The 12,638-nt window shown below is 41.8% G+C and overlaps 1 protein-coding gene across 1 annotated transcript; it reads right to left on the bottom strand.

Annotated features, from left to right (window-relative positions):
* Window positions 1-4,767: 4,767 nt before the first annotated feature.
* On the bottom strand, window positions 4,768-11,169 carry LOC111609918 (the record flags this gene model as incomplete). Its single annotated transcript, XM_023341221.1, has 1 exon — window positions 4,768-11,169. A coding segment is annotated over one exon (1,227 nt), but the record flags the coding sequence as incomplete, so codon positions are not given.
* Between the last annotated feature and the right edge of the window lie 1,469 nt (window positions 11,170-12,638).

Here is a 12,638-nt window from a genome sequence, read left to right as displayed (position 1 = left end):
TGTTGGGGCATCCACTTTTTCTTTGATTTCTAATTGGCTCTGATCCCTTATATTTAGCTACATGCAAAATTTTAGTCTTGCAACAGCATTAAATCTGTTTCTACTGTGCAAGATCAGACTTTGCTGATCAGACTACAAATAATAGTGAAAATTTCCAGAAGGTGAGAAATGGGGAGGCATAAGGGTTAGTTATTTTTACTTAAGAAGAATTTTATTGTGAGCAATTATCTCAAAGTATTCCCGGATGTCAGAGATTTTACTCTTGCTGGTTCCATTTCAGACAATCAATCGAGTTTATTTGTGTAGCACATTGCAGCAACAATGCAGTTCAAAGAACTTTACATCAGAAAATCACAAAAATATAAAGTCATAAAAAAACACCATAATCGACAATTGAGAAAACCAGTAACAAACATTACATTTTGATGAGTGCCATCATCAATACACATCAAATATGTTGGTCAATGTTCCTTTTATTTTGGCCACTGACGACAAATATTCTCCTCTGATGCGCGACCAAACGACCTACTACAACAACCCATGAAGCAGCACTGCTCATCGCGCTTTTATTTTGAAAACCGACACGCAAAATAAAGCAGTCACGTGTCCCAGGTGACGCGAGGCGTCCTTTGTTGCCAGTCACGTGGTTTTCAGCAAGACTACACAAGGCTTCATCTGACACGCCCCCTATTTACTCGGTACACGCCTGGAAGCCTGGCTTCAGATGTCCCATCTCTAGTTGAAACCCAGTGTTCTGTTCTAAAGCTGAAAATTTGTCACAATGGTAAGGTGACATTGTAAAAAATAGTCAATAGCATGTGGAATATCATTATTATATTGACTAACATGGACTAACTCCATCAGGAATGCTAGCATTAGTGTATAAACTAAAATTAGCTAAAATGCTACAGTTAGCTTGAATGCTATCAGTAGCATGTCAGGTATCGCCAGCATGTTACACTGACTTGATTCATTTAGTATGATAAACATAGCTAATAAAAATGACCAAAAATGCTTATTTTAGTTACTATGCTAATATTAGCATGAGGGCTATCATTAGCATATTGAGTTATTACCACTAGTAGGATGAGGGTAATCACTAGCATATTGACTAACTCAAAATTTTAGGTACAAAGCTAATGTTAGCATGACAGCAATCACTAGCATGTAGAGTGAATAGCATGTTAACTCTAGCAGTAGGGTGTGGGTTATCAGCAGCATGTTGGCTAACAAAACATCCACTGTGTACGGTACTAACATTAGTGTAAACTAAAATTAGCCAAAATGCTAAGACTAGCTTAAATGCTACCAGTAGCATCTGTGATGTCACCAGCATGTTGATTTACATTGACTTAATCCATTCAATTTGATTAACATAACTAGTAAATCAAAAACTATGTAAAATGCTTATTTTAGATATAATCACTTTCAGGATTTTTCAAAATTGCCAAAACTTTACTTGTATTTCTAATTTTCTGACAATTATTTCATTACTACGGAAGAGGATTAGGGTCACTGAAAAAAATATATATTTTGACTTCAATCTCAGAATTCTAACATTTTTCTCATAAATCTGACCTTTTGTATTTAGGTATTCTCTCATAACATAATCATTCTATAGCATATTTATATTGTAAGAATGTAAATATGCTCATAGTAATAAAAATGATCAAAGTAATAATGGATATTAAATGTCAGATAATGAAATTGCAATAAAAGAAATTGATTTTACCAGGAGTAATTCTGTAGCATGCTATCAAACTTAAAGTCAGACTTTATTCTACTGTCTGTTGGTTTTGTGTCTCAGTTGCTGGATGCACAATACAAAAAATAAGGTACATTTGTGACTGAGAGAATGTATTCTGTAGGTTGCAAAACACTACTTCATTTTTCCAGAATCTTAGTGGAAAACAGGCAGAATGACCTTTCTAAAATCATTAGATACAGCAAGTTAAAAATATGGTGTCTTGGGGTGGGTACTGTGGTGGCGTAGGGGCAAAAGCATGACCCACGTATTGAGGCCTTAGTCCTAATTTCGGTGGTCGCAGGTTCAATTCCCGGCCTGGCGACATTTGCTGCATGTCTTCCCCCTCTCTCATTACCCCGTTTCCTGTTGTACTACTTTCAAATAAAGGCCAGTAGAGCCAACAAAACCTTTAAAAATATATATGGTGTCTTCAGAAAAAGTAGGTCACCTTCACGAAATAATTGTGTGCAAAACACTTGCAAATGACAGGATTATAAGAGTAATATATAATTTACAGTAATGAGCCGCTTTGAAAGAGTCATTCATGCAGCTGTTATAATGACCGTATTCTTATCTTAACTCTATCACGTTGATAAACTACGTAATCAGAAAACATTGCAGCTGAAATTAAAACAAGAACATACTGTACACTGCCTGGCCAAAAAAAAGTCACCACCAAAAAATGGTCACACTCTCTAATATTTTGTTGGACCGCCTTTAGCTTTGATTACAGCCCGCATTCGCTGTGGCATTGTTTCAATAAGCTTCTGCAGTGCACAAGATTTATTTCCATCCAGTGTTGCATTAATCTTTCACCAAGATCTTGTATTGATGATGGGAGAGTCTGACCACTGCACAAAGCCTTCTCCAGCACATCCCAAAGATTCTCAATGGGGTTAAGGTCTGGACTCTGTGGTGGCCAATCCATGTGTGAAAAAGATGTCTCATGCTCCCTGAACCACTCTTTCACAATGTGAGCCCAATGAATCCTGGCATTGTCATCTTGGAATATGCCCGTTCCATTTGGGAAGACAAAATCCACTGATGGAATAACCTGGTCATTCAGTATATTCAGGTAGTCAGCTGACCTCATTCTTTGGGCACACAATGTTGCTGAACGTAGACCTGACCAACTGCAGCAACCCCAGATCATAGCACTGCCCCCACAGGCTTGTACAGTAGGCACTAGGCATGATGGGTGCATCACTTCACCTGCCTCTCTTCTTACCCTGATGCGCCCATCACTCTGGAACAGGGTAAATCTGGACTCATCAGACCACATGACCCTCTTCCATTCCTCCAGAGTCCAATCTTTATGCTCCCTAGCAAACTGAAGCCTTTTTTTCTGGTTAGCCTTACTGATTAGAGGTTTTCTTACGGCTACACAGCTGTTCAATCCCAACCCCTTGAGTTCCCTACGCATTGTGCGTGTGGAAATGCTTTTGCGTTCACAATTAAACATACTCCTGAGTTCTGCTGTTGTTTTTCTTCGATTCGATTTGACCAAACGTTTAAGTAATCGCCGATCACAATCATTCAGGATTTTTTTCCGACCACATTTCTTCCTGGAAGACGATGGTTCCCCACCATCCTTCCAGTTTTTAATGATGCGTTGGACAGTTCTTAACCCAATTCTAGTAGTTTCTGCAATCTCCTTAGATGTTTTCTCTGCTTGATGCATGCCAATGATTTGACCCTTCTTAAACAGACTAACGTCTTTTCCACGACCACAGGATGTGTCTTTTGCCATGGTTGTTTAAGAAATGAGGAGTTACTCTTTGCATCAGCTGGGGTTAAATAACTTGTTGCCAGCTGAAAGATAATCGCCTATGCAGTACTTATCCAATAGGAGGCTTGTACCTATTTGCTTAGTTAAATCCAGGTGATGACTTTTTTTTGGCCAGGCAGTGTATTAACAGCTCAACCCCTGTCTCTGATTTTACTTTTATGAGCCTCATGATTTTTTAAAGACTTTTAACACCTCCACCCAAACAAATTTACAATCTGTCATAAGTTTCCTTTACTTTCACTGCAATATAATGTTTTTGCTTGTTTTTTTTATTTTCATTTCCATCAATGCACTTTGAATTGCCCTGTAGCTGTAAATGTGATATACTAAATTGCTTTGCTTTGCCTTAAAATGTAGTATTCATAACCACATTGTATATTTAGTACATTATGAGAAATTTCTTTGAAAACTTGGAAAATGTTTAGCTAGTAGGCACTGATTAAGTACAAGATTGTTATCATTTTCTAAAATTAGTATATAGTAGAATAGTTTCTTTAAGAGCCCAATGAGCTGCTGACAACATCATGTGATGAACCAGACCCTCCTCTTATGCCAAACCACCCACCTCAGTCAAGAAAGAGTACATCTACAAACATTAATTTTCTGCAGATTTTCATCTGGATTTAGCTTTGAACTTTGACTGGGCCATTCCAACACATGAAGATGCTTTGCTCTTAATCGTGGCTGTATGCTTAGCATTATTGTTTCAATGGAAGGTGATCCTCCAGTCATGTCTTTAATTGCCTCTACCAGTTTTTCTTCTAGAACCTCCCAATATTTAGTTCCATCCATTTTATCATGAAGTTTAACTGGTGCTTGCTGAAGAAAACCATCCTCACAATAACAAGTTGAGCCCATCCTCATTTGCATAATGGTGCATAAGTGCATAAAATTTGAGACAGAAAAATGTAAAAACACATGGAAATGAAAAGACTTGAAACAAGCTTAGAAACTTATATAAAAAAATTAAATAGACATAAATGCATCTGTGTAAAAGGAAAAACAAAAATTGTTATGCCTTTACACATAAAATATTTAAACATATTTCATATGCTGGAATATATTATTTGTTGGAAATAAGCTAAAAATAAATTGATAAATTATAAACATGACAGAAAGTTATTTTTTAAAGTAAGTGGTGCATTTTAAATGTATTGATTTATTTGAGCCATTGTGACGGGGTTCTATTATGATTTAGTCAAAAATAAAAAAAGACTGTTCCAAGTCGGAGATCGTTTAAGAGGATTTATTCAGCTCTCACAAAGATGGCAGGTGCAGATCACACAAAAAGGACATCCAGAGCAGGTTAAATAATCATTAATACCTTCACTTGCAATAGTCCATCACCTCCAGCGTGACTTCTTCAGGAGTCTAACCACAGACTGCCTCCTGTGGAGCAGAGCCCTGCTTTTAAAGCCACAGGCTCCGCCCACAGACAATCCAAACTAGCAAAAATACTAATTATTTCTAACTCAAATCAGAAGTTTGATTCTGATTTGAATCAAACTTCAAATCAGTTTGAAGTTTGTAAAGTATACAAAATAATAATAATAGAAAAAATAAATAAATAAACTTGTAAACAAAATACAATACTCAATTTAATAGACAACACCCAGTGCGCTCTGATGACATCACCTCCTCATGTGACTCTCTCCCGGCACGCCACAATCCGGAAACACCCTACTTGAAAACAAAACCGGGAAAACGTTTAATGCTAAAAATAAGTTAGAATGAATGTTTAACTGAAGCAGGAACACCGCGTTCAAGGGGTGACTGTTTAGCCATCACTTCAACACCAGGAACCTCTTCTTCCTCTTCCACTGGCCTCAACAGGCATGATGTTTCTGGAGCTGGACATGATAGTTCTTTCCACTCCTTTAGCAAGTTCACATGATAAGCCTGTGTAGCTTTCTTTTTGTCAGGATGGTAGACTTCATAGGTGGTGGGTCCTAGCTGTCGGCTGATGGTATAGGGCCCTTGCCACTTTGCCAAAAGCTTGCTGGTGGATGAAGGCAGGAGAAGCAACACCTTCTGTCCAGGACTTAAGACCCTTTGCCGTGCCTGCTGGTCATACCACCTCTTTTGCTTCTGCTGAGCCTGCAGCAGGTTCTTTTCAGCTTCTTCCTGGTACTCAGCAAGCCGACCTCTCATCTGCAGCACGTACTGGACCACACCTTTGGCACTGGATGAGGTCTCTGATGCATCCCAGCTTTTTCTCAGCAGGTCTAATGGTCCCTGAACATCCCACCCATACAGGAGTTCAAATGGGGAGAATCCAGTTGATGCTTGCGGCACTTCACGATAGGCGAAGAGAAGGAATGGTAACCAGCGGTCCCAATCTCTGCCAGTGTCATCCACAAACTTCTGCAGCATCCTCTTCAGTGTCTGGTTGAACCTTTCGACCAGTCCATCAGTTTGCGGATGGTAAGGCGTCGTCCTGATGGCTGAGATCCCAAGCTGTTTATGAAAGAGTTTTAGGAGGTTAGAATTGAAATTAGTTCCCTGGTCTGTCAAAATCTGATCTGGGATTCCAACTCTTGAAAATAGCTGGACCAGAACTCGAACTATTGCAGGAGCAGTAATGGTATGCAGTGGAAAAGCCTCTGGAAATCTGGTGGCATAGTCACATACTACCAGGATGTACTGATGACCACGCCCACTCTTCACTAGGGGTCCAACAATGTCCATTGCAACCTTACGAAAAGGAGTGGAGACGACAGGTAGTGGCTGGAGGAGCGCCCGATCTGATTTCCAAGCAGGACGAGTCTTCTGGCATGTGGGACAAGAAGCACACAATGCATTAATGTCATTGTACATTGACGGCCAAAAAAAAACTTGAGCTGACACGCATAAATGTTTTGTGACGCCCCAAGTGCCCTGCCCATGGAATGGTGTGTGCCAAATGCATGACAAGTGCCCTACAGCAAGTTAGAACTATCAACCGTTGTTTTTCATTACAAGCATACAATACACCATCTTTTAACACAAAAGTTTCTCTTCCTCTCCACTTAGCATCAGTTTTTTCCTCCACTTGGTCAAACAAAGGTTGTAAAGTCACATCCTGTTTCTGTAAAGTAGCAATATTTTCAGGTATTTTCCACATGTCATCTACCGTTAAATCTGTTGACACATTTCCACTCAGCATTAACTTTTTCTCAAATTTTTTCTGTTTTCTGGATTTTCTAGACCTCTTTGGAACTTCAAACAAACTCTCATCAAAGTCAGGTAAGGACTCAACTTGTTCTTTGGCCTGAGAACGAGTAATCACAGGACAGGAAACATTGCTAACTTTGCCCCCCTCGGTTTGTACCTCTTCCAAAAGATGAAACATCACAGGTAAATCAGTACCCAAAATTATATCAAAAGGTAGGTTTTCCACCACACCAACAGTTAGCAAATATGGTTGATCATCAATAATGACAGTCACTTCTGCTTTTGGATAAACATGACAATCTCCATGCACACACAAAATCTCAGTTTTCTTTTCATAGTTCATACATCCAACAGGTACAAGACTCTTTTTTATAAGTGATGTGGAACTACCACTGTCTATTAATGCAGTCACCTGCTGTCCATTCACAGTCACAGTTTTATGAGTTCTAGTTTCAAAGTTTTTGACTCCAGCTTGATTTTCAACTCTAGGAGCATAGCAGGAACCAGTAAACTTAGTCTTCTTTATTGGGCACACAGAAGCCTTGTGGCCCAGCTGCTGGCAATAATAGCAAATCAATGTCTTACCATTAGATGGTGGATTCAGAGAACTGGTGATACCTTTAACCTCCTGTCTTGGGTTTCTGGGATACCGTTGATGTCCAGCTGGTTGAACAGGTCGCGGTCCAGGGTTGGAGAACCGTGCTGCTCCTCCTCGCCGTGCGTTCATGTACTGTAGAGCCAACTTTGCAGCAGTCAGACCATCCTCAGGTTCATGTTCCTTCACCCAGGTTCTTACATCAGAGGGCAGAATGCTCAGCAGTTGTTCCTGGATGATGAGCTCCCCGATGTCCTCCTTGGAATGCTGGTCCGGACGGATCCATCGTCAGTAGAGACCTCTAAGGCGGTGGTAGGTTTCAGTAGGAGTTTCACCAGCAGGTATACTTGTTGCTCTGAACTTCTGTCTGTATGTCTCAGGTGAGATGTCAAACTTTGTTAACAAAGCAGTTTTCAAGTCCTTGTAGCAGTGAACACAGTCCTCATCCATGGCAGCATAGGCCTCCAGCGCTTTCCCAGAAAGGAGTGGAATGAGGCGGCACGCCCATTCACTCTCTGGCCACCTCCAGGTCTTGGCAATGCGCTCAAACCGCAGCAGATAGTTTTCAAGGTCTTCTCCTAATTGATAAGGGGGAATTTTTGGATCAGTGGTGTAACTTACTGACTGAGGTTGATGGCTTTGATCACCGTCGTCCTCATCATCATCATCGTCACTTTGCTCTGCACCAACTCCTGACTGAAGGTGAGGACGTGGTACTTGCTGTGGTTGCTGCAGGGACATCCTAAGATTTCGCAGTTCCTTCAGCAGCCCTTTCTCTCGCTTTTGCTGACCTGCCATAAAGTCCTTCATCAAAGTGAGAAACTCACTGCCAGATGCACTTGATCCACTGGGGCCAGGCTTTGGTTCACCTTCCTCATCTGATCCATCCGTCGTTGGCATGCTTTCCCATGCTTTGTCAGTCACCTGTTCTTCCATCTTTGATTGTGATCGAAGACCAGATCTTTGCTTCACCAAACGAGATCCTCTTCTCCGGCTCGCCATAATCCCACTCCTGACACCATGTGTGACGGGGTTCTATTATGATTTAGTCAAAAAAAAAAAAAAGACTGTTCCAAGTCGGAGATCGTTTAAGAGGATCTATTCAGCTCTCACAAAGATGGCAGGTGCAGATCACACAAAAAGGACATCCAGAGCAGGTTAAATAATCATTAATACCTTCACTTGCAATAGTCCATCACCTCCAGCGTGACTTCTTCAGGAGTCTAACCACAGACTGCCTCCTGTGGAGCAGAGCCCTGCTTTTAAAGCCACAGGCTCCGCCCACAGACAATCCAAACTAGCAAAAATACTAATTATTTCTAACTCAAATCAGAAGTTTGATTCTGATTTGAATCAAACTTCAAATCAGTTTGAAGTTTGTAAAGTATACAAAATAATAATAATAGAAAAAATAAATAAATAAACTTGTAAACAAAATACAATACTCAATTTAATAGACAACACCCAGTGCGCTCTGATGACATCACCTCCTCATGTGACTCTCTCCCGGCATGCCACAATCCGGAAACACCCTACTTGAAAACAAAACCGGGAAAACGTTTAATGCTAAAAATAAGTTAGAATGAATGTTTAACTGAAGCAGGAACACCGCGTTCAAGGGGTGACTGTTTAGCCATCACTTCAACACCAGGAACCTCTTCTTCCTCTTCCACTGGCCTCAACAGGCATGATGTTTCTGGAGCTGGACATGATAGTTCTTTCCACTCCTTTAGCAAGTTCACATGATAAGCCTGTGTAGCTTTCTTTTTGTCAGGATGGTAGACTTCATAGGTGGTGGGTCCTAGCTGTCGGCTGATGGTATAGGGCCCTTGCCACTTTGCCAAAAGCTTGCTGGTGGATGAAGGCAGGAGAAGCAACACCTTCTGTCCAGGACTTAAGACCCTTTGCCGTGCCTGCTGGTCATACCACCTCTTTTGCTTCTGCTGAGCCTGCAGCAGGTTCTTTTCAGCTTCTTCCTGGTACTCAGCAAGCCGACCTCTCATCTGCAGCACGTACTGGACCACACCTTTGGCACTGGATGAGGTCTCTGATGCATCCCAGCTTTTTCTCAGCAGGTCTAATGGTCCCTGAACATCCCACCCATACAGGAGTTCAAATGGGGAGAATCCAGTTGATGCTTGCGGCACTTCACGATAGGCGAAGAGAAGGAATGGTAACCAGCGGTCCCAATCTCTGCCAGTGTCATCCACAAACTTCTGCAGCATCCTCTTCAGTGTCTGGTTGAACCTTTCGACCAGTCCATCAGTTTGCGGATGGTAAGGCGTCGTCCTGATGGCTGAGATCCCAAGCTGTTTATGAAAGAGTTTTAGGAGGTTAGAATTGAAATTAGTTCCCTGGTCTGTCAAAATCTGATCTGGGATTCCAACTCTTGAAAATAGCTGGACCAGAACTCGAACTATTGCAGGAGCAGTAATGGTATGCAGTGGAAAAGCCTCTGGAAATCTGGTGGCATAGTCACATACTACCAGGATGTACTGATGACCACGCCCACTCTTCACTAGGGGTCCAACAATGTCCATTGCAACCTTACGAAAAGGAGTGGAGACGACAGGTAGTGGCTGGAGGAGCGCCCGATCTGATTTCCAAGCAGGACGAGTCTTCTGGCATGTGGGACAAGAAGCACACAATGCATTAATGTCATTGTACATTGACGGCCAAAAAAAAACTTGAGCTGACACGCATAAATGTTTTGTGACGCCCCAAGTGCCCTGCCCATGGAATGGTGTGTGCCAAATGCATGACAAGTGCCCTACAGCAAGTTAGAACTATCAACCGTTGTTTTTCATTACAAGCATACAATACACCATCTTTTAACACAAAAGTTTCTCTTCCTCTCCACTTAGCATCAGTTTTTTCCTCCACTTGGTCAAACAAAGGTTGTAAAGTCACATCCTGTTTCTGTAAAGTAGCAATATTTTCAGGTATTTTCCACATGTCATCTACCGTTAAATCTGTTGACACATTTCCACTCAGCATTAACTTTTTCTCAAATTTTTTCTGTTTTCTGGATTTTCTAGACCTCTTTGGAACTTCAAACAAACTCTCATCAAAGTCAGGTAAGGACTCAACTTGTTCTTTGGCCTGAGAACGAGTAATCACAGGACAGGAAACATTGCTAACTTTGCCCCCCTCGGTTTGTACCTCTTCCAAAAGATGAAACATCACAGGTAAATCAGTACCCAAAATTATATCAAAAGGTAGGTTTTCCACCACACCAACAGTTAGCAAATATGGTTGATCATCAATAATGACAGTCACTTCTGCTTTTGGATAAACATGACAATCTCCATGCACACACAAAATCTCAGTTTTCTTTTCATAGTTCATACATCCAACAGGTACAAGACTCTTTTTTATAAGTGATGTGGAACTACCACTGTCTATTAATGCAGTCACCTGCTGTCCATTCACAGTCACAGTTTTATGAGTTCTAGTTTCAAAGTTTTTGACTCCAGCTTGATTTTCAACTCTAGGAGCATAGCAGGAACCAGTAAACTTAGTCTTCTTTATTGGGCACACAGAAGCCTTGTGGCCCAGCTGCTGGCAATAATAGCAAATCAATGTCTTACCATTAGATGGTGGATTCAGAGAACTGGTGATACCTTTAACCTCCTGTCTTGGGTTTCTGGGATACCGTTGATGTCCAGCTGGTTGAACAGGTCGCGGTCCAGGGTTGGAGAACCGTGCTGCTCCTCCTCGCCGTGCGTTCATGTACTGTAGAGCCAACTTTGCAGCAGTCAGACCATCCTCAGGTTCATGTTCCTTCACCCAGGTTCTTACATCAGAGGGCAGAATGCTCAGCAGTTGTTCCTGGATGATGAGCTCCCCGATGTCCTCCTTGGAATGCTGGTCCGGACGGATCCATCGTCAGTAGAGACCTCTAAGGCGGTGGTAGGTTTCAGTAGGAGTTTCACCAGCAGGTATACTTGTTGCTCTGAACTTCTGTCTGTATGTCTCAGGTGAGATGTCAAACTTTGTTAACAAAGCAGTTTTCAAGTCCTTGTAGCAGTGAACACAGTCCTCATCCATGGCAGCATAGGCCTCCAGCGCTTTCCCAGAAAGGAGTGGAATGAGGCGGCACGCCCATTCACTCTCTGGCCACCTCCAGGTCTTGGCAATGCGCTCAAACCGCAGCAGATAGTTTTCAAGGTCTTCTCCTAATTGATAAGGGGGAATTTTTGGATCAGTGGTGTAACTTACTGACTGAGGTTGATGGCTTTGATCACCGTCGTCCTCATCATCATCATCGTCACTTTGCTCTGCACCAACTCCTGACTGAAGGTGAGGACGTGGTACTTGCTGTGGTTGCTGCAGGGACATCCTAAGATTTCGCAGTTCCTTCAGCAGCCCTTTCTCTCGCTTTTGCTGACCTGCCATAAAGTCCTTCATCAAAGTGAGAAACTCACTGCCAGATGCACTTGATCCACTGGGGCCAGGCTTTGGTTCACCTTCCTCATCTGATCCATCCGTCGTTGGCATGCTTTCCCATGCTTTGTCAGTCACCTGTTCTTCCATCTTTGATTGTGATCGAAGACCAGATCTTTGCTTCACCAAACGAGATCCTCTTCTCCGGCTCGCCATAATCCCACTCCTGACACCATGTGTGACGGGGTTCTATTATGATTTAGTCAAAAAAAAAAAAAAGACTGTTCCAAGTCGGAGATCGTTTAAGAGGATCTATTCAGCTCTCACAAAGATGGCAGGTGCAGATCACACAAAAAGGACATCCAGAGCAGGTTAAATAATCATTAATACCTTCACTTGCAATAGTCCATCACCTCCAGCGTGACTTCTTCAGGAGTCTAACCACAGACTGCCTCCTGTGGAGCAGAGCCCTGCTTTTAAAGCCACAGGCTCCGCCCACAGACAATCCAAACTAGCAAAAATACTAATTATTTCTAACTCAAATCAGAAGTTTGATTCTGATTTGAATCAAACTTCAAATCAGTTTGAAGTTTGTAAAGTATACAAAATAATAATAATAGAAAAAATAAATAAATAAACTTGTAAACAAAATACAATACTCAATTTAATAGACAACACCCAGTGCGCTCTGATGACATCACCTCCTCATGTGACTCTCTCCCGGCACGCCACAATCCGGAAACACCCTACTTGAAAACAAAACCGGGAAAACGTTTAATGCTAAAAATAAGTTAGAATGAATGTTTAACTGAAGCAGGAACACCGCGTTCAAGGGGTGACTGTTTAGCCATCACTTCAACACCAGGAACCTCTTCTTCCTCTTCCACTGGCCTCAACAGGCATGATGTTTCTGGAGCTGGACATGATAGTTCTTTCCACTCCTTTAGCAAGTTCACATGATAAGCCTG

The sequence above is a fragment of the Xiphophorus maculatus genome, chromosome 10 (genome assembly GCF_002775205.1).
Source record: "Xiphophorus maculatus strain JP 163 A chromosome 10, X_maculatus-5.0-male, whole genome shotgun sequence".
Taxonomy (NCBI): domain Eukaryota; kingdom Metazoa; phylum Chordata; class Actinopteri; order Cyprinodontiformes; family Poeciliidae; genus Xiphophorus; species Xiphophorus maculatus.
Note: the sequence above shows the minus strand (reverse complement) of the source record. Positions and strands in the feature narration are given on the sequence as shown.